At 37.2% G+C, this 22,729-nt stretch overlaps 1 protein-coding gene across 7 annotated transcripts in view; it reads left to right on the forward strand.

Moving 5' to 3' along the window:
- The window catches only part of LOC123035220, a 56,127-nt gene that overhangs the window by 4,858 nt on the left and 28,540 nt on the right, over positions 1-22,729 (forward strand). For 4 of the 7 annotated variants that reach the window (XM_044453218.1, XM_044453202.1, XM_044453224.1 and 1 more), the window contains exons 3-7: positions 1,497-1,565; positions 7,218-7,242; positions 8,531-8,563; positions 9,440-9,517; positions 19,800-19,936. In XM_044453218.1, the coding sequence (XP_044309153.1) occupies positions 1,497-1,565; positions 7,218-7,242; positions 8,531-8,563; positions 9,440-9,517; positions 19,800-19,936 (342 nt within the window). Of the gene's footprint in view, positions 1-1,496; positions 1,566-1,585; positions 5,296-7,217; positions 7,243-8,530; positions 8,564-9,439; positions 9,518-19,799; positions 19,937-22,729 lie in introns of those variants that run through there. The other 3 variants (XM_044453230.1, XM_044453238.1, XM_044453247.1) reach the window with 3 other exon arrangements.

Genomic DNA, 22,729 nt, shown 5'->3' on the forward strand with positions numbered 1-22,729 from the left:
TGGATCACAACAAACTGTGGCAAGTTCTGAAAGAGATGGGAGTACCAGACCATCTTATTTGTTTCTTGAGAAACCTATATGTGGGTCAAGAAGCAACAGTGAGAACTGGGCACGGAACCACTGATTGGTTCAAAATTGAGAAAGGAGTTTGGCAAGGCTGTATACTGTCTCCCTGCCTATTTAACTTATATGCAGAGCACATCATGAGAAAAGTGGACCTAGATGAATCACCAGTTGGTATTAAGGTTGCTGGGAGAAATATCAACAACCTCAGATATGCAGATGATACCACTCTCATGGCAGAAAGTGAAGAGGAACTAAAGAGCCTCTTGATGCGGGTGAAGGTGGAGAGTGCAAAAGCTGGTTTGAAACTCAACATTAAGAAAACTAAGATCATGGCGTCCGGTCCTCTCACTTCCTGGCAAATAGATGTGGAAGAAATGGAGGTAGTGACAGATTTTATTTTCCTAGGCTCCAAGATCACTGCAAATAGGGACTGCAGCCAAGAAATTAAAAGACGCTTTCTCCTGGGGAGAAAAGCTATGGCAAATCTAGGCAGCATACTAAAAAGCAGAGACATCGCCCTGCCAACAAAAGTGCGTATAGTCAAGGCTATGGTTTTCCCAGTTGCAATGTATGGCTATAAAAGCTGGACCATAAGGAAGGCTGAGTGCCAAAGGATTGAGACCTTTGAACTGTGGTGCTGGAGGAGACTCCTGCGAGTCCCTTGGACCACAAGGCAATCAAACCAGTCTGTCTTAGAGGAGATCAACCCTGACTGCTCTTTAGAATGCCAGATACTGAAGATGAAACTGAAATACTTTGGCCACTTAATACGAAGGAAGGACTCCCTGGAGAAGAGCCTAATGCTGCGAACAATAGATGGCAAAAGAAAAAGGAGACGGCAGAGAATGAGGTGGCTAGATGTAGTCACTGAAGCAGTTGGTGTGATTTTAAGTGGACTCCGGGTCATGGTGGAGGACAGGAAGGCCTGGAGGAGTGTTGTCCATGAGGTCGAGATGGGTCGGACACAACTTCGCAACTAATAACAACAACAACAACAGTGCTAGCTGTTTTTGGTATAGGGATAGATTTGTATTGGATACTTCATTTTACCTTTCAATAAAAAGCTGTTTGTATCATTGAAAGCTCTGTTGTTGTGTTCTTCTTTTAAGACAAAAGATAATATATGAGTTGATTTTTTCTAAATTAAAATCTTAGAATTCAGTTTTTATTGCAGAGTTGGCACTTTGCAATAGATAAGTGGGTTTTGGGTTGCGGTTTGGGCACTCAGTCTCTAAAAGGTTCAGCATCGCTGTTCTAGACTGTACTCCAAACTCACCCTAAACTCTTACTAGGAAGTGATACAAAGAAGTTTTGGTTGTCTTTCTGACTGATCACATGTCTGCAGTTTGAAAGTATATCTGTTTGATATGCTTAAGTATCTAATTTTAGTCCCTGTAAAGTATAATTGATTTTTTTCTAATTTTTTTTAGATTTGTAAAGTTCCATGTATGAGCGCTATGACACTCCAGACACACTTTGCTGGAATAAAGCATAAAAAGGTGATTGATCCTTGTACTAATACTTTAAAATAAGTTTGCTCTTCTTATTCCTACAGTAAATTGTTTACAATTTGTATGATAAATAGTGTTGAATTTTTAGGAAAATGAAATATACTGTGGTGAAATCATTAAGACAAAATACAGAATCCAGTTTCTGAACTTGGTATGGACAGTCTAATTTCCATCCTCCTATTGAAACACTTTCATTGAAAAAAATCCGACTACTTTGAAGAAAATAGCTTGAATTGTAGCATCTGCTTTAAAACACATTTGGCTATATAATGTTGTGCTTTCTGTGAAAATATGCAGTGAATATGCAGTGAAAATAGTTCACTGTAAATATGCAGTGAAAATAGTTAAATCCCCAGTCAGCCTGAAAATTAGTATGCACTTTGTTAACTTAAGCAACATTGTGCTGTTGATCACAAATTTGCAGTATTTTATTCAATATCAGCCATCTCTGTTTCTCAGATATGTTTCATGATCAAAGAAGGTTAACTTCTACTTTCATTTATTGATAGAAAGTCATTCTAGAATAGGTAACTTTCAGCTTGCTGATTGTCCTATAAAACCATGAATAGTATATTGATGGGTCACCTCCCATTGTAGTCTTGAGATTAATAAAGCCATCTCTGTACTTGATTTGATAGCAAGATCCCATCCTTGAATGTTGCTTCTTGAATCCCATCTCAAGATTATTTATTTATTTATTCAAATTAATCATCCCAAAATGTTTTGGATTAAACTACACAAATTGTTATATAAGTGGCCTACAGCTGACTCTCCCTTTATTTTACTGTAAAGTACATGTGTAGATAAAGAGGGTTTAAACTTTCCTCCACCATGTTTTCTGAAATTCCCTTCCCCTTGCTGCCTCATGTGGCCCCAAAGGCTGAGGTACTGCATCCTTGTCCTAAGTGCTTGAGCACTTTTCTAATGTGTTATAAGACTTTATTATTAGGTCTCCTTGTTTTAAAGGCTTAAGCTTTGGATTATTGAAGTTTTAATATCTAGCTAAGTGGCTGAAAATAAGCAAGATTTTAAACAAATATTTTATATGTCTTTGCATTCTTGTTTTCTGCCCCACGATTTTGGAATATAGTGAATTATATTTGTAGAAAAGAAAAATGGTCAAGGATAAAATAATAAAAATAGTTGATAATTAGTGAGTTTTTGTAGAAGGAAGATTTTTGAAGAGAATTAAGACCAGTATTGGTTGTTATGAATGGTGGACATAGACTCACACAATTATACTTAAGAGTTCTGTTTTTGTTGCTAATAATTAATATATGAGTAGTTGTGAGAAGTAGTTTAAAGAAAGCCAGTGAGGAAGGGGGCTGCAATTGAGTATTCAATCTTTTCACTGAAAATGCTTAGAGGCTATTAAAACCCATAGAAATTCCAAAAACAAAACAACAGTGTTGCAGAACTGTGAACATTCAGATATCAGCATGTTCAATATGATTTTCTCTTTTGGTGAATTTGAAGGCTGTCCATGTTCTTGAACATAATTTTTCCAGCATAACATTCCAATTTGGAATTAGAACTGTGAAGTTCTGACTGCTGTGAAGAAATTTCAGATGGACAAAGGATTGTTTCTTTTGAGTGAGAACTAACAAATACTTTCATTTAAGTTTGGAATGCTAACCAAGGCAATGTGAATGTCCTATCTAGTCTTCAGTCCTGGAAGGACTTTGAAACTCTTCTGCATTTCTTTTGACACCAGCAATTAAATATATGAAGTTCATCTGTTTCTATTTTCTTACTACTTTCTTCAGTCTCCAACCTGCCTTTAAAAAAAGCAGTGCAGTTTTGTTAAAGCTACAGAAGACTAATGATTTCTTTCCACCTGATAAGAAACATCTGCCTTTGTAGCATTTCTAATTGGAGGTTAAGATGCCATACTGCTATTTGGCAGTGCTATTGGATTTCTCCCCTTCTCTTCAATTTCTTGTCACTTTTTGTTCTGAAACTTATAAATCTAGACTTGATCATATAGTAATGTGTGGATAGGTAGGTAGCACTGCCTTTGGGCAGCTGTTGGACCAAGGTGCTCTTCCCTTCTCTCTACGAACACCTCAGAAGCCTATGAACACCTGAAGTCAATAAAGCAATTCTAAAGCACACACTTTACAGCTGAATGCTTCTCTTGCTAGAAATGCTTACATTGGACATAATTGCCAGATGCTGTATGCAAGCTGTGCAAATATCTGATACATCTGTCAGTTAAATGTTACATGGTGACTTTATTTCTGTTTATTATTGTTCTGTCCTTGCTTAACCCTTACATAACTGTTGCACAAATGAAAATACTTTTGAACTTTATGGCTGGCATATCAGCTAAATCTTCTTGGAGATTCCTTGAGCTGACTTCTTTGTATAATCCATTTTCTGTTCCATTAATGGCCAATTGCTATGACAAAGTAAGGCTTCTGTGGTAGATTGTATTCCTCCTTCATTATATCACAAGGCTGCTTCTTCTGAATGAAGTGAAGAACATTTACCTTTTTAACTTAGGTTTCCTTGCAATTGTAATTTATACTATCTTGTTAAAATCAAAGTAACTGGAAGATAATTTTGACAAAGGATTATGAGCACTGAACTCCTTCCTTGCAATTTTCATTCCATGTGATTGTTTTCTCATCAGTTACTTTTATCAACATCAAAGGTGAAGATTTCCAGTGAAGTACTCAGGATTTTTAATTATTTCAGGAGCTGGTCCAAGACTGCAGAAATTTCAGGAGAATGACGCTTCAAAAAATATGTCAAAACCAGCATAATAACTGTGACCTGTGGGAGACAGGCAGATCTTTACCTTCTGTCTGTGATAGCCAGAGAGTTGGGATATAATAACAGGGTTCCAGGAACAACATTCTTCTAAGAAGTTGATTAATATAAGACTTTGTCTTATGTTACTGCAGCCACATGGCACAATCATTGCCATGAAATATCAAAACATCAGTATAAATACATTTTAACCATTGGTATGGATTTATTGCTGAAGGCTGGACATGAAGGAATGTGATGGAGAAAAGAATGATTTGTAACAATGGAAATGTTGGCCTGCTGTTGTACACCTTGAATTAAAGGGATCATCAGACCAACAAGACCTCCACAAGTATGCAATAAGTGGAAAGATTTCAGCATAAATTAATATATGATGTTTACTTTTCCTGGTCATTTTCAAATGGTGAAGATTGCAGAAGCTTTTAAGGGATGCTTTTGGTAACATAACTTCCACGTAAGTACAATTATGAACATGAGAAGATAGATAGTACTTGGCACTGAGATAGCTGAGAAACTTGGTTGCATATGAATTCTCAAAGGATATTGCCTTTATTGGGGTATTTGAATGTTTGGAATGGCATCTTCCTTGTTTTATTGTTCTCATACTCCCAGCATTATTTACTGTGTTTGATATTTTAGAGCCATCATTTAAAACGAGGAAGAAAACAACCTGATTTAACTTCAAATTTTCTCACAGCTTTAATCATCAGCAAAACCTGCATAAACCATAAATAAACGGTTGTAGTATTGTCCTCTTAGAGCAGTGGGTTTTAGTGTGAGGCAGACTTCTTGCTTTGAATTAGTAGTGAAAGTGTAAACTTCACTTGGATCCTTTTCAGTGGTATCAGGATTGAGTCAACTGCCATCTTCAGATCATTACAGTAAAGACTGTGCTGCTGTGTTCATTTTTCAAGATGCTCAATCAGCCAGTGATGGCTTTCTGGTTTGTAAACTTTTTATGTTCTCTGATGGTTCAGGGTTAGTTGGTCTGTCTCCTTTCATCTTTATTCTGTTTATCTTTTGCCAGAGGACAAACAGTCTTTTTTCTCCTCTTTCTTGAGATGCTTGCGGAAGGTGCTGCTCTCTTAATTTGTTCTTTAAATGCAACTTTGCTTTGTATGTGTGTATCTGTGTGATTTAGTTTCTGTTGCATAATACCATGTTCAAAAAGGGCAAAAATGATCTCTCATTCCCTAGCCAGTCTTTTCAGGATAGACCTTTTGTAGACCACCACCTGATGTTTCATCAGCTTTAGATGCAACCAGAGTTGGATGTAGTGCCATGTGAAGCAGATGCTGTCCTTGTGACTTGTTCTTAGAGTGAAAGTAATGAAGTCTCTCTTGTCTCCATCTTTGAAGACAGTTATCCCGTTTTCATTCTCACAGATATTCCCTTGAATTAAGGAGAATTATAGACATTTTCATATGGATAGGTGTCAGGAGACTGTCTCCTTTCATGTTAGTATAATTTTTCCAGGTTAAATTCTTCATATTGAATAGGTTCTAGATAAGAATTAAACCAAGAGTTTAGTCACCTGATTAAATACTTAAAGTGAATTTCTAGAAAAATTTAGTTGCATTCTGTCACTGGTATTTAATTTGGTTCCAAACAGAAACACTACATTTTCTTGCATTCTGAGGATTATACACCTAATAATCATTTAGGCATTTAGTAATGGCAGTATAACTTAAGAGAATCTGCTAATTCTAGTTCTGTATTTAAATGTCCATGTAACCTGAGGTTGTAAAACATGTGCAATTGATTGAGAAATTGAAGTGGTTTAGGAAAAAATATCTATTCTATTCACCCATTGAGCCACTGATGATAGATATACATCTATATCTGAAATTATTTTGCAGTAAAGCCCAAACTCTTCATATACAGTAATATCTAATCAGCAAGGTACATGTCATTGTTCTGAAACATCTGATTTGGCAAAAAAAATAATAATAATGGCCAGGCACCTTTACAGATAAGAAAAATGAAGTGTGAAAGGCCAAGTATGAACAAAGAGAAGATTTAAAATCAATGTTCTTTGTTCAGTTTTATCATTCCTCTTATAAATTCCCACTCTCCTTGTTTATCCTTGCTTGGCTGCTGGATAAGTATTTTGATGTTCTTACAGTCTGAAAGATAAGAAGGATCTCCTTTTTGGAACTGAATAGATCAACAATGTTTTATGTAAATCTTCCCATTGATTGTTATGATCAAGATACCATAAATATGAAATGTAGAAACTTGTTGGAAAATAATAGATTATAATGACTTCAAGGTTCTTGGATGGCTTTAAATGAGACCTCTCAGTTTTGTGGTTAGTGTCTTTTCCAATGTCTGGACACTTCAGTTCGTCTTTCTAGTTTACTTTTTGCCCAAACTTGTTTTGTTGATGGAATTTACTTCATCCTCTCCTGACTCCTGTTCACTCTAGTTTTTCAGAAAATTCAGAAAACCTGACTATTCAGGTTTCACCAAGTAGCTCAAAATCTTGATTTTTGGGGAGGTTTCAGCTCCTAGTATTGTAGGAGCTGTAATAGTGCAAAAATCAGGATTTTAAGCATGCTGTCCCTAAAATTATCTCCCTAAGCATTGTCTCTTGCAAGAACCAAGCACCGTGATGATTTACTTTGAAACCTTGGAATCAAGATTCCTTTTTCAGTACTCTCTAGCTTTTGCAGAAAATCATGAAGGCAGTACTTTTTTCTTTTCCAATAAAAGTTGACCTTCATTGCCATTTGTCTGCAGAAGCTACAGTTAAGGTAACACTTTAAAAAAGAAAAAAGTAGAAGTGGTGTGGGGAGAGATCAGGGCAGCTCACTAATAATTATCTTCTCATTTTATTTTGGGAACACTTGCACCTTTATTTAGAGAGAGAGAATGCTGAAAACAAAATGTAAGTGTAAATCCTTTTTAAACATTCTCTTGTGGCTGTAATGGCTCTTACTTGGGTTAGGAATTATTAAATTTAAACTATCCTTTTTCTATTCATTTTTCTAAACTCAGAATCACCATCACAAAATTAAAAGATTTCTGACCTTTGATTTTCAGCTCTGAGAATAGTTGATTACAGCATGGGCAGCTGTTGTCCATATTACAAATGTGATAAAATTATTGAAGTAGACACCTTAAGTGCCAAAGCTAGATTTTTTATCTAAGTCAGGGACTCTGGGTCGCCACTGAACAACTGAAAAGTATTGTAGGATGGGTGTGGGTGGAAGGGATATAGTCTACCTCTATCTTTGCTCCCTTTCTTCAGATATTTTTCCACCCACCACAGTAAACAAGTCTTCCTGGAGACTGGGAAACACAAGTTATGGGTATGAGTTGGGTTAAAGATTGTTTCTTTCATCTAAGTTGAATCCTCTGTGTTTGATAACAACAATGCAACTTACAGATGTTTGTTGGACCTTAAAATACAAGTAATTGCAATTTGTTTTCATTGGCACATCCTTCCAAGTATGTGTGCACAAGAGTTGTAGCAACCTTGTAGGACTGATTGGAAATGCTTCTGCATAGTGGCAGCTTAGAATGAGATAATTTTGCAAATATTTTTCAGAATATGTGTTGTTTCCATGGAATAGTTATTGCAGCATCATGTCTTCTAGCAGCTGTTGAAGTCTTTGTGGAAATGTTACACTCTTGACACAAGCTTTTGGATGTGGAATCTGTTATCAGGAAGCATTTCCAACAGCTTCCATGTGATGTTAGCAATCTAGAACCAAGGTTACTCTTAATTGAGCAAAAAGTTTATCATAGAACAAGGAGAAACTTTTGCTCTTACTCAGTATTCTATGTTGGCAGCATTTCTGTAAGGCAATACACTGAGGAAATAAGAAATTTAACTCCATTCAGACAACTAATTTCTGTGAAACTCTTAAGAGGTAGAACTGTAAGGATGTCATTCCAGCTCCAAAAAAACTGAAAAGGGCAAGAGAGACAAAATTGCAGTAAGGAAACTCTGCACATCTGTTAACTCGATGTATATGTAATGGCTAGATTGCCACATGCTGGGAAATGCAGACAAAGCTTTCTAGTTCCATCAACATATAAAGTACAAATGACAGAGGCAGTCCAAGAATTTGACTATGGGGGAAAAGAATTGAGTGTCTGCAGAAGAAATGGTTTTGTATGCTATATTAATAGTTAATATGAAAACAATAACTATTAGTGTGTCTTCTTAGGTCCTGCAGAGACGTATGAAGAACCAATGTCGGGTAAGAATACTAGTAAACAATACTGAATAAGTAACAGGATGATTTTTTTATAGCCACAGTGATCTTTTCAAATGGTTTAAAAGAAGCTGGAAGAAAAGGGCCATAATAATAATGTATAAATAGTGGAAGGAGTGTATGTCAAGATCATAGTCATTTACTCCCAAAATTATAGAACCCATAATCATAATTAAATGTATAGGCAGTGAGATTAAGCCAATACCTGGTTTTCTTATGGAATGTATTACTGCAGGATATTATAAGATTGTCTAGCATTGATAGTTAGCTAATGGCTATTTATTTATTTCATTTTTCTTTACGCCCAACAGCCAGAAGGCTGTCTGGTGGTTCATAGTTAAAATTAGCACACCTTATCAGGGGGTATTTGACAAGATAATGCAAATAGAGTCAAACTTTTTAAAAATAGTATATCTTAGATTGTCATTTCTTATTTGTTCCCAAAACATAGCAATCTCCATTGTTACCTTACTTGATGAATTTCCCAGGAGTATCTGATTGGTGTCTGTTGAGAAACAGAGGGCTAGGTCTTTCCAACACAATTATACTTGGGTTCTTCAGAACATGACCTAGAATGTGTGGAGTAATTAGTTTGCTGCATTAGCTAATTTCAGCAGCTTCTGGCTAGAAGAGTTCCAGCTTCAATGTTCTTTCAAGCACCTTGGCCTTGATTTTTGAACATATTATATCCTATTTTAATTTTTAAAATTAAAGATGCATAAAAGGCTTTGATTTCTCTTCTGTAACACTTTTGAACAACCCATCAGCCTCTTATATATTCTTTGTTTCTGTAGGCTGAAAGCGACAAACCTCTATTATTTTACATTTATCCCATGTAAATACAAATTTGTTTTCTCCTAGTAAAAAGACCACTGTCAAAAAATATAAGATGTCTAAAAGATTTTATGAAAGATCCAGATAGAGAAGAACCTCTCATAGGTATGTTTCTTCCATTTGAATGAGTTGTTATTTTCTTGAACAGACTTGTAAACTAAATAACCCTTTAGACTAACCATATTTTTTATTTGGGATGTTACTGAATAAGGTATTAAAACAAGAATTGGAAGATTGGCAAAAACATGATGAATAAATTTTGTAATGGAGATAAGAATGCAAGGATTAACAAGAAAAGATGGTATAAATCATAGAAAAGGGAGGATTTTGTATTCTGAATATTAAATTATATAGGAAATCAAATAAGATATATACCAGATATATTGCAGCCTGAAAAGATAATATGGGCAAAAATAGAACAACAGCAAATTGAGAGATCCCTTCTGAATCTCTTTTTTAAACAGGATGACAAGAAGATTGTAAGAAAGATAGAAAACCTCTTTCTTAAAAATATGGTGCAAATCTGAGATAAATACAGAGAAAAAAATATGCCACCAATTTCACCAAAAGGATTTCCAGAAAATTTGAGAGGCAGTTTGAGAAAAGTATTAAAGCAAAAGCTAATGTTTAGGTTAAAAGATTGGTTGGAGAAAATGGATAGCAAGGAAAGGATAAAGGTGGTACTATGATAGAAAAACTAACTTGGTTTAATGTTATACGACTAGAACAATGGACTACAGAATGAATGAAGAAAAATGGTAAATGTAGAGATCTTACCAAATTTGAAGAGATCATTTTATATAGGAAAAAACAGGACTATGCAAACAAGAGGGATAATAAGTGAAGACCAATATGACTCTCTTAAGATTTCATGGGAAATAGATAAAAAGGGAGGGATATAGGTAAGGAAGAATGGAAGAAAATATGGGATAAGAGAATCCTGAAAAGCGTGTCAGTTAGAATTAAGGAAAAAATGTATACATTAGTATGGAAATGGTACCTGACACCAGTGCAACTATAGTAAATGGATAGTAAATACTCCAATTTATGTTGGAAATGCGGTCAAAAACATAGGTACTTATTTCCATATGTGGTGAGAATGTGAAAGATATTGGCAAGATATTGAAGCAGAGCGTGAAATTGCATTGTCAATAATTTATGAAAAGAAATGGAATATTAAAGAATAACAAATTTAGTAACTGCAGAAAGATTAATAATAGCACAAATTTTGAAGAAGAAACAGGACTTCCAGATAGGTGAATAGCATAATGAAATAGTATGGAAATGGTACCTGACACCAGTGCAACTATAGTAAATGGATAGTAAATACTCCAATTTATGTTGGAAATGCGGTCAAAAACATAGGTACTTATTTCCATATGTGGTGAGAATGTGAAAGATATTGGCAAGATATTGAAGCAGAGCGTGAAATTGCATTGTCAATAATTTATGAAAAGAAATGGAATATTAAAGAATAACAAATTTAGTAACTGCAGAAAGATTAATAATAGCACAAATTTTGAAGAAGAAACAGGACTTCCAGATAGGTGAATAGCATAATGAAATAGCATAATGAAATCTGGAATATAGCCTGTTAATGATAAGTTAATGTGTGGAACTAAGGTGAAAAGGGGCTGACAAATAAGAACCATTTCAATGATATTTGGGGTTTGTTTATTGAATACCTTGGTTCACGAACACCTCAGTTTACAACCAAATAGGGTTGTGAACAGAAATTTCATAAAAATGTTGCCGCAGGTCATGAACTCCGCATCAGGTGACAATCGCGAGCACACCTGCCTGCCTTCCCTGCATGGGCACGATTGTGGTCGTGCTGGTGGGGGGGGGGATGGCCGCGATTGCACCCGTGTTTCCTTTCCGAGTGCGCCTGCAATCGCACTTGTCTCTCCCCAGCACGCCCATGATCGCGCCCGACTCTCTCCACCCCCCCACCACAATTGCTGGGTTGGGGGGAGATGGCCGCGATCTTTGTTGTCCTTTGTCACTTGGCTTCACATTTTTGTGAGTTAAAAAAAAAAGTTACAGAACAGATTAACCTTATTTACATTGACCCTTATGGGGAAATTTGACTTGGCTCATGACCAATTTGGGTCACGACCAGAGTTGTGGAATGGATTAAGTTTGTGAGCCAAGGTACCACTGTATTTTAAAAAGTGTATCAAACCTTCAGATGAATTTATGTAATTCTGGATGGAAGGGGGTAGTTCTGAAAGAGGAGAACTACAGAAGTAAAGGAGAAGGAGGAATTTATTAATCAATTATTATATAGCCAGGATTTCAGTGGAGGGGGGTACATTAGTTGTTTTTATAGTTTTTTTCCTCTTTCCCCTCTTTCTTTATATTTTTGTTATTGATCAGTTTTTGAATTTGTATTGTTGTATTTTACTGTTGTATGTTGTAACATACGCTGGATCATGGAGAAAGCTAGGGAGTTCCAGAAAAACATCTACTTCTGCTTCATTGACTATGCTAAAGCCTTTGATTGTGTGGATCACAACAAACTCTGGCAAGTTCTTAAAGAGATGGGAGTCCCAGACCATCTTATTTGTCTCTTGAGAAACCTATATGGGGGTCAAGAAGCAACAGTGAGAACTGGGCACGGAACCACTGATTGGTTCAAAATTGAGAAAGGAGTTCGGCAAGGCTGTATACTGTTGCCCTGCCTATTTAACTGATATGCAGAACACATCATGAGAAAAGTGGGCCTAGATGAATCACCTGTTGGAATTAAGATTGCTGGGAGAAATATCAGCAACCTCAGATATGCAGATGATACCACTCTCATGGCAGGAAGTGAAGAGGAACTAAAGAGCCTCTTAATGCAGGTGAAGGAGGAGAGTGCAAAAGTTGGCTTGAAACTCAACATTAAGAAAACTAAGATCATGGCATCCAGTCCTCTCACTTCCTGGCAAATAGATGTGGAAGAAATGGAGGTAGTGACAGATTTTATTTTCCTGGGCTCCAAGATCACCGCAGATGGGGACTGCAGCCAAGAAATTAAAAGACACTTGCTCCTGGGGAGGAAAGTTATGGCAAATCTAGATAGCATACTAAAAAGCAGAGACATCACCCTGCCAACAAAAGTGCGTATAGTCAAGTGCTATGCGCAACAAAAGTGCTATGGTTTTCCCAGTTGCAATGTATGGCTGTGAAAGTTGGACCATAAGGAAGACTGAGCTCCGAAGAATTGAGGCCTTTGAATTGTAGTGCTGGCGGAGACTCCTGCGAGTCCCTTGGACAGCAAGGCGATCAAACCGGTCAGTCCTAGAGGGGATCTACCCTGACTGCTCTTTAGAAGGCCAGATCCTGAAGATGAAACTCAAATACTTTGGCCACCTAATGAGAAGGAAGGGCTCCCTGGAGAAGAGTCTAATGCTGGGAACAATAGATGGCAAAAGAAGAAGGGGGATGGCAGAGAATGAGGTGGTTAGATGGAGTCACTGAAGCAGTTGGTGTGAGCTTGAGTGGACTCCGGGGGATGGTGGACAGGAAGGCCTGGAGGAATGTTGTCCATGGGGTCACGATGGGTCAGACACGACTTCACGACTAACAATGACAACTGTTGTATTTCAGATTATTAAATATTTTTTTAAAAATAAGCTAACAAAACAGCTGTTATGATAAGTAGGGTAGTGTTAGATGGAGGAACTTGATATTGCTGATATTCTAGGCATGTGTATAGAGCAATATAATTCCCCATGGGTAGCTCCTTATCTAAGTGAATAATTAGGGAAAGGATTTTGCCCTTCTCATTTGACAATTGCAGACAGTGTACTTTGTGTCATACGACTGGATAAAATTGAGCCCACGACACATTGCTTCTGATGATAGGTTATTATTTTTAAGTTATTACCCAGTTTACATAGTAGTTATCCTTCTCAGTTCTGGATGATATACCGTGCTGATTTTGGATTACATACTGGACCAGCCTCCTTATCAAGCTGTAGTCATGTTCCATTGGCACACAAAGGAAGAATTGTTTTATCTGCTCACTGTTCATGTTACATCTCCACAGATATTACCAATAAGCTTGTGGGGACATTTGAAATTTTGTGAGTATAATGCCACAAAATGGTGGTCATAGTGGCTGTGGCCAGTCACAAAACATACATTTCACAGTTAGGAAAATTGAGCTCCAAAATACAAACTTACTCCTTTGAACCTTCATGTCAGAATTACCCCCCGTCACCCCCAACACTGTTCCTCTCTCCCTTCCCACACTTTCCCTTTGTTCCCCTCTTTCTTAGGATTGTCCCCCCCCCCCCGCAACTTACTCTCTCATACCCAGAATGAACACACAGTCCCTCACACTTCCCATTTCTCACTCCCTTCTTCAACCCTTTCTAATACCTCCCCCTCTCAACAGCCCTCCTCCTTGCTTCTTCCTTCCACCCATTCTCCCCACTTCCTGTACCTAAGCCTTTCTCCTCTGAGATAGTTTTGGTTCTGTTCTGTTCTGTTACTTTACTTTTTTGGCTGGATAGACTTCAGAGTGAAGATTTGGCCACCATTCAGCTTTACTTACTAAGTACAGAGGTGCCTCATATTTTGAACTTAGTTCATTTCAGGAGGCCATTTGAACACTAAATTGTTTGAAGTCCGAAACAATGCTCCCCACTAGAAATAATGGAAAGTGAATTAATCCATTTGCAGACCCTGAACAACACCCATCTCAATAAACTTAAACAGCAAATACACATAATTTAAGGTAAAAACAACACAATTAAATGCCAAATTTATTAAGTAAAGCTTGAAAAAGCACTGAAAATGCTTGAAAAGGTGCACACTGAAAAACCCCACCCAATTAACCCCTAATCTGATGCCTGGGCTTTGGAGATGAAGTTCCCATTGCTGGAAGAAAACAGATGCCACCTCTTATTCAGTAGGCTGGTATGGAGTACAGCAGTGGCCCAGCACACAGCCTGTGGCAGTGGAGGGGGGCACAGAAAAGGGTTGAGAAGGCACTTAGTTAAAAGGCACTGAGACCGATCCAAAGCCAAGTGAATAGATGAATTCATTGATGGCTGAAGTGGAATTCCATAGCTGAACTATGCACTGCGAGGAGTCCTTTCTTTGTATCTGTCCTAAATCTCCCTGCATTCCATGATGTGATGGAATTAATGGGATGGGATGATCATACTGCAAGCCATTGAAGGCCAGGACTTTGAACACGGTCATGACCAGGGGGAGGAGAAACTCAGCAAAGGCCCTGACTTCATTTCCTACTGTGTATGAAGAAAAAAATCTGAGGATGCAGGGCAGAGGGAAAATCTGTGCTTTTGAGACCTTAGGGCAGGACTTAGGCAGTTAAAAGGCACTGAGAATGATAAAATAGGATAGAAAATGCATGCAGTGAAAAGGTACAGATGTGACGAGATGATTTGGGTGCACAAGTGATGACGTTTATGCAGCAGCCACATTTTTTTTCACTGCCTGCTAGAAGCATTGTTTGAACTTCAAAGAGATTTTATTTCAAATCTAACATTCAAACGTTGAAGTTAGAGTTGCTCAAACTATGAGGCATCACTGTATGTCTCTCAGTCCACATGGGGCCGAGGCATTCTGAGGAATACAGATGACAGGCACTCTTTGCAGTTGCCGGCTTCTTCCTCTAGTGTTCTCTCTCTGTGTGTGCAAATATATTTGTCTGCCTATCTGCAATCCCAGTCACTCTGTTCTGCTCCTCATTCACCTAAGCTTTTTCTCCCTCTTATTCTTTTCCTTGGGGCCTGTGGTAGTGCTTTTGTATGGAAGTCACTTGATGCTCATCTGCAGCTGGTGGTTTCCATCTGAGATCCCCTCAAATCCATTCCTAAGCTTGACATAAGACAGTGCAGCTTGCAATCTAAATGATAATTGCCTGATGCAAATGGGAACTGATAGGGTCCCATAAGAAGCATTGCCAGGTTGAGCATGGATAGTGAGTAAGGCATAGGCACAGCAATAGCAGCAAGCCTCACAGACACAGTAGCAGGTTTTTGCAGCTGTTATGGTGCTTGTGGGTGTCATATTATGGAACCTTTTCTCAAGAAGTATTACTACATTTCAGAAAAGCTGGTGTATGATGTTGTAAGCCGCCCCGAGGCCTCGGCAAGGGGTGGCATAGAAATGTTTTAATAAATAAAAAAAAATTTCAGAGAGGCAACACTGCTGCATTGTCACATCTTGGAATTAATTTTTTAATTAATTTTATTTCTAACTATCCTTTTGAGTAGCTGTGGTACCCTAAAACTCTTGTGTCATCTGAAGCATTAATAAATGTACGATAGGATAAATCAGGAGTGAGCAATCACCTGGAGTATAACATCCATAAGTATCAGGTATGTATCACTCTGTTTTATGCTGACAGGAGATGTAGTCCAAAACATCCAGATGGGACCAGGTTACCTACTTATGGCCTGGACTGTCAAGGAACCAGCTCGCTTCATCAGATGCAATGCTAATGTTACTACTTCTTTAAAAAAAAGTTTTATTCTTAATAAACATAACAAGAAAAAAACTAAAAAAAATAAATCATCAAAAACATCAGACCTACTGGGTCAGCCCCCCACATTTTTTCTTTTTATGTTAAACTATAAACATATTTAAATCTGTGCATAGTCTGGTTTCTCTAGCCAATGATAAAAAGAGTCCCAAGTTTGATAGAAGTCTGTATCTTCTTTCTCCTTCAGAGACAAAGTCAATCTGTCCATTTCTGCACTGTCCAAGATCTTTTTTAGAATCATTTCATCAGTAGGTGGCTCTTCACTCTTCCAATGCTGGGCAAATGCAATCCTCGCCACAGTAGTTACATGTAGAGTCAAATACATTGCTTGTATACCAACATCATCAGGTACAATATCTCATAAGAAAACTTCAGGTTTAAATGTTAGAGGTTTTTGTAACATTTCCTCAAGCCATTTGTGTATTTTAATCCAGTACTTTTTTGCCTTATCACAGGTCCACCACATATGATAAAAAGTACCTGATTTGTGTTTACATTTCCAACATCCATTTGACATATTTGGAAACAGCTAACCTATTTGGCAACAAACGCCATCTATAAAACATTTTATACAGGTTTTCTTTGTATGAGGTTGCTAGTGTTACTTTAATATTTCTTTCCCACAGCGTTTGCCATTTCTCTAACTCAGTATTATATCCAAAATTTTGTGTCCACATTATCATAGTTTCCTTAACCTGTTCATCTTCCATTCTCCTATCCAGTAAGAAATTATACAATCTTTTAATCTATTTTTCATCTGATTTCAGAATCACGTGGTCAAATGTGTTAACTCCTTATAAAAGCCCCACATTCTATAGTCTTTAGCATATCTCGATTTGCATTTGAACCTTGTGCCACCAAGAAATATTAATTCCTTGTTCTTGTATTTTTTGATTCAATTTCAGTCCTCCATCATCATCCAAAATATCATCAGATCTCTCAATCGTATCAAAATTCAATGCATTTGGATATACAAGAGCTTCCATAAGTGAAAGCCATCTTGGTAATTTAGTATACAGTTTTATCTAACTTTTCCCACACCAACATTAATGATTTCCTAATATAATGACTTAAAAAAGAACCATGCGACTTAGCCTTTCCATACCACATATAAGCATGCCAACCCCTTTGCAAATCATGCCTTTCGAGATACAAGATTCTCTTATTTCTTAAAGTTATCCATTCTTTTAGCCATGTTAAAACAGAAGCTTGATAATACAAAATCCAGTCGGGAAGACCAAAACCCCCATTCCCTTTAGCCTCCTTGGTTTCTTCTTTCTCCATATAAATCTCGAGATTTGGGTATTTAAATCATCAAAGAATTTTTTATCAATTTTTATGGGAATCATTTGGAATAAAAACAAAAGCTTTGGTAATATATTCATTTTAACTAGTGCTATTCTTCCCAGCAAGGTTAATTGCAAATTAGCCCATTTTTCCAAGTCACTCTTAATTTCCTTAAATAGTTTATCATAATTGTCTTCTTTCAGAGTGGTAAACTTAGCTGTAAGATAAATTCCCAAATATTTAACCTTTTTAACAATCTGAAAGTACTTGTTCCACCAGAGATTTTCTCTGCTCCTGTGTGAGATTTTTTACTAACAATTTTGTCTTTTCTCTGTTTATTTTCATCCCAGTAACCTCGCCATACTCTTCAATCCTTTGTAGGAGTTTAGGCATTGTTACTAAAGGTTCCTCAGTTATGAAAACTAGGTCATCTGCGAATGCTTGCAATTTATAGCTTTCATCTCTAACTCTAGTACCTTTAATGTCCGTATCGTCCCTGATATTTCTGTTTAACACTTCTAGGATCAATATAAACAACAGTGGTGATAGCGGGCATCCTTGTCTTGTACCCTTGTGTATATCTATAATATTTGTAAATTCTCCATTCATAATATTGATAGCAGACTGCTTTTGATAGATGCTTAATATTGCATTAATGAACTTTTCACCAAACTCCATTTGAACTAGTTGTTGCTTCATAAATTGCCAGTTGGCATTGTCAAAGGCCTTCTGTGCGTCCGTGAATAATAACGCCATTGATTTTTCAGAATGTACCTCATAATACTCTAAAATGTCCAAGATAATTCTCATATTATTCCTCATTTGTCTTTTAGGTAAAAAGTCTTTCTGCCAGGGGCAAAATTTTGTAATCTACATTTATTAGTGATATAGGTCTGTAGTTCTGGATCTGTGTCAAGTCCGTATCTTCTTTTGGTATTAATGTAATATTTGCCTCTGTCCAAGTATTTGGTATTTTAGCATCTAGCAATGCTGTGTTACATATATCCTTATGAGGCACAGACAGGATTCCTTCAAAAGTTTTATAGAACTCTGCTGGTAGCCCATCCGGGCCTGGGGTTTTGTCATTCTTTTGTCTTGATTGCCTCAATTACTTCTGTCATTGTTACTTCTTCATTTAGTGCCTTTTGGTATTTCTCTGGTAGCTTTGGTAGATTTCCCTTTCGGATATACTCATTAATTTTCTCAACTGAGGTCTCTTTATTCTGGTAAAGGTAAAGGTTTCCCCTTGATGTTACGTCCAGTCATGCCTGACTCTAGGGGGCGGTGCTCATCTCCGTTTCCTAGCTGAGGGAGCCAGCATTTGTCCACAGACAATCTCCATGGCCATGTGGCCGGCATGACTAAACACTTTCTGGTACAGCTTTGCAAAGAAATCTTTCACTATTTTCTCAATTTGTGTACTTTGTACTTGCAGTTGTCCTTCTCCATCCTTCAGTTTATATATTAGTCTCTTCTCTCTTTCCTCCTTTACTTTATAAGCTAACCATCTCCCTGGTTTATTAGCATTTTTGAAAAAATTCTGTTTAGTCAATTTCATTTGCTTGGTACATTCATTTGTATCCAAGAGGTTCAGTTTATGTTTTAGAATATTCATTTGTGTCTTAAGATCGTTTTTGGATGGATCTTCCTGTAGCTCCTGTTCAAGCTTCATCAGTTCCTCTACTGCTAATGTTACTACTTTCTATTTTGAACTAAAAACCAGAATATGTTTGATATCTTTTGTTGCTGCTCAGTGATTAACACTGGGTCTGCTGTATCACATCAGTTGAACTCTGGTCCAGGAAAGCTTATGACATAACATTTGTTGGTCTTTGAAGATACAGGACTGTTTGCTGCAACAGCCTTAACACACCAGCTACTCCAAAAACTGTTACTGGGTATATTTTAAAATATTATTTGAATGAAATTAGGGTGTTTTATATTTTGCACTGTAACAAATCAGTGTAATTTTATGTTCTAAGAGAGACACTGCATTTTGTATTATTAGTAATGTCAGTTGAGAACAGAGAAAAAAATGTTGCATGCATTTCAGTTTTTTAAAACAAGGTTTCCTTATGTGGGCTTCAAAATTTATAGAAGCTTTACATGTTTAGGCTGTAGCTTTTGAGATCTAGAGTGGGTATTCCTCCATATTAATATATATTACCATGCAATACGAACTAACATGCCAAAGGGTTTAAACCTTCTATATGAAGGGATGTTTTGTAAGGGGGAACATTCAAGAACATTCATTTTTACCTACAGTCTTAAATTGTACCACCTCAGCGATAATTAGCCTTTGAGTCACTGGAGACACAAGTCAAAAAGTTCTTCTATGGTTAGGTTAGGCTTATCGTGTACTTGCATCTAAAGAACTGCTTGAGGAATGGACTCTTAATTTATGTAGCATACCTCCCCCTCCCCTCTCCCCTTCTTTCTCTGGTGGGTAATGAGAAACTAAAATAAAAATAGCAAAGTCCTTTAGTTCTGTGTTGTCTTATGGCATTAGCAAATTAAGCCGCTTATATGAAAATAATTGCACTGTTTGCTTAGACAAGGAAACTTCTGTCTCACTACTATTTCTGTACTTAACAGGTTTGGAATATGTGACAGAGGTTCGATTTAAAGGGAGAAAAGAACCATTCTATGAATGCCACTTGTGCCAGTTTAATACAGAAATGGCACCAATGATAGAACATCTCACTGGTCAAAGGCACAGAAAAACGTATCTTGTAAGTTATCTCCATCAGAAAAAAAGTTATTCAATATAGCACAAAAAAACCCCAAAGTTAAAGTTTATGTGTGCAAAGTGTTAACAGCTCGCTATTGTTTTAAACGTTCCTATTTGTACTGTATCTGCTTTGGTTTTTTTTGGGGGGGGGCGGGGAAGAAAGAAAAATAATGGCATTGTGCAACATTCCAATATTTTTCTTCTTAGAACATGCAAAATAAATATATCCTTCTGTATTTATACAGAAGGGGTGTGCTTAGAAGTGTGATGCCCTGTAAGGTCTCTTGAGCATTCCTCCTACTCACCTTCTGTTAGAAATTCTAGTAAGCCATGAACTACACCTTACTCCTCTGCAAGTTTAAACCTGTATCTCCCAATAAAATAATCATTATTTCTGTACTGCCCAGTAATTGAATCTCTTTTCATCGTTGACAGAAGTTCAGAAGGACCTCCATATCTGCATGGATCAATTCCAGGCCCCCAAGCAGGTTCCTGAGACTGCGGATAATAATAAACACTATACAGCAACGGTTCCCTAACTGTGTTCCGTGGAACCCTATGGTTCCGCAAAAGCCTCGTAAGGGTTCCTTAAAAAAACCCCAAAAATCAAATTTAGAACAGATTTTTAAATGAAACCACATGAGGCCAACTATTTGATTGTCAGTTGGTGGCCAAGTAACAAATAAGAGAATGCATCATGTCACTTGGTTCCTAGGACTCTATTGCATAGTGTTGAGGATAATCAAAGGAATTCATTTGTCATATTACTGTATAATCACATTATTCATTTGTTATATTTAAAATGTGTTCTCTTTATTTCCAAACCCACTATGTTATGCAAAGCACTCAGGCAATAGAAGTAGATACAAGGAGGAAGAACATTGAAGGTTCATTATGCTTAGTAAAAATCAGGGATAGAGTTAGGCTTTCAGGCAGGGAAAATGTCTTCAGAAAGGTTCCATGATCAAAAAAGTTTGGGAATTGCTGTTATATACTATATACATTTATTTTTTCATAATTTCATTCTTACCTCAGCATACATTTTTTTCTTTCCATATTCAATCAAACATCTTCACTTGTAGGAAGCACTTCACAACTTCCTTTGGCATTTTATGGCACATTACAACTTCTCTTTCTGGCTGAAGTCAACTGCAGTTAACAGAAAATGCAGTAACTGAGCCAGTGGATATGGGGGTCCTGATGTATGTAAAATATAATAGATGTACAATATAAAATACAGATACATATAATTTTGATTGTATTTTTACTTGTATGTCATTTTTATACTCAAATTATACTACAGAATTTAAAAACCAATTTAGAAAGCTAAAGTAGCTAACACATGCTACTTAATATGACTTGTTAGACAGCTGATATAATCCCCTGTATATGATTTAAGTGTCCTAAGGGCAGTCTTAACCTGGCACCAAAAGATAGTAGAGTTGGTATCAGCATGTCTCTAGTTAGGGAGCTTGGTCTATAATTGGGGACCACCATTGAGAAAGCTCTTCTTGGAGCCACCAACTGAATCTCTCTTTAGAGGTGACAGTTGGAGGCAAGTCCCAGATTTTGCTTGTAGCATCCAGGTAGATTGCTTTCCATCAGGTGTCATGGTACCAAGCTGGATAGGGCTTGATAAGTTAGAACCAGGACCTTGAATTGGACTCAGAAGCATATAGACACGCAAAGCAAGTGGGCCAGAATTGCTGTTATATATTCAGACCTTCTAGTTCCAGTTAATAGTTTGGTTGCCACATTTTGCATAAACTGCAGCTGCTGAACGTTCTTCATGAGCAGATTCAGAAAGAGTTCATTGCAGTTATTTAATTTAGAGCTTATTGGAGTGTTGATTACTAGACTATCCCTGTCAGCATAGAGGCAGAGCTGGGCCACCAGCTGAAGCTGGTAGAAGATATGCTGTGCGACTGAGGCTACCTGAGCCTCAAGTGACAAAGTTGGTTTAAGGAGCACCCCCAAGCTATCAACCAGCTGCTTAAACATGAACTTCAGTTCTTTAGCCCTCATCCTGTCCACTGTTAAAGGCAGACACCACAGCCTTATCTGCTGAACATGTAAAGGAATAATAGAATCATAGAACAGTAGAGTTGGAAGGGGCCAGGAAGGCCATTGGGTCCAACCTGCTGGTACAGGTCACCAGTTTACATCATTCCCTTCAGATGACTGTCTAGTTTCTTCTGAAATGTCTGTAGTGTGGAAGAACCCATGGCCTCGCTTGACAACTGGTTCCTGCTCTGACAGTGAAGATTTTTTTTCCTGAAATTTAGCCCAAATCTGGGTTGTTGCAACTTGGGTTTATTACTGAGATAATAGCCAGTGGTTCTGAGAATTCCTTCACTAGCTATTTTATGACTCTGGGATGGAGTTATCAGGCCCTAGAGATTTGAACATATTTATTCCATCCTGGTATTCCTTAACCATTTGTCTGTCAATCTTGAACCGCTATCTCTCATTTTCAGCTTGTACTTCCTCTTGGTTATATATTTTATTGTGGTAAAACACTGAAGCAAAGTAGGAATTGAGCATCTCTTCCTTGTCATCTGTTATCACTCCGCTATCCACTTTAAGTAGCTGGACACCCTTCTCTTTGTCTTTTGTTTTGGATGTATCTGAAGAAGGGTTCTTTTTATTCTTAGCATTCCTTGCTATTTTCAGTTCATTTTCTGCTTTAGCATTCCTGATGCTGTCCTTGCAATTCCTTGCTATTTGTTTATATTCTTCCTTTGTGGTCTGGTCTTGCTTCCACCTGCTGTACATGTTCTTTTCTTTCAGGTTG

This window comes from Varanus komodoensis, unplaced genomic scaffold (genome assembly GCF_004798865.1).
Source record: "Varanus komodoensis strain SLA01 unplaced genomic scaffold, ASM479886v1 scaffold10, whole genome shotgun sequence".
In the NCBI taxonomy this organism is placed as follows: Eukaryota; Metazoa; Chordata; class Lepidosauria; order Squamata; family Varanidae; genus Varanus; species Varanus komodoensis.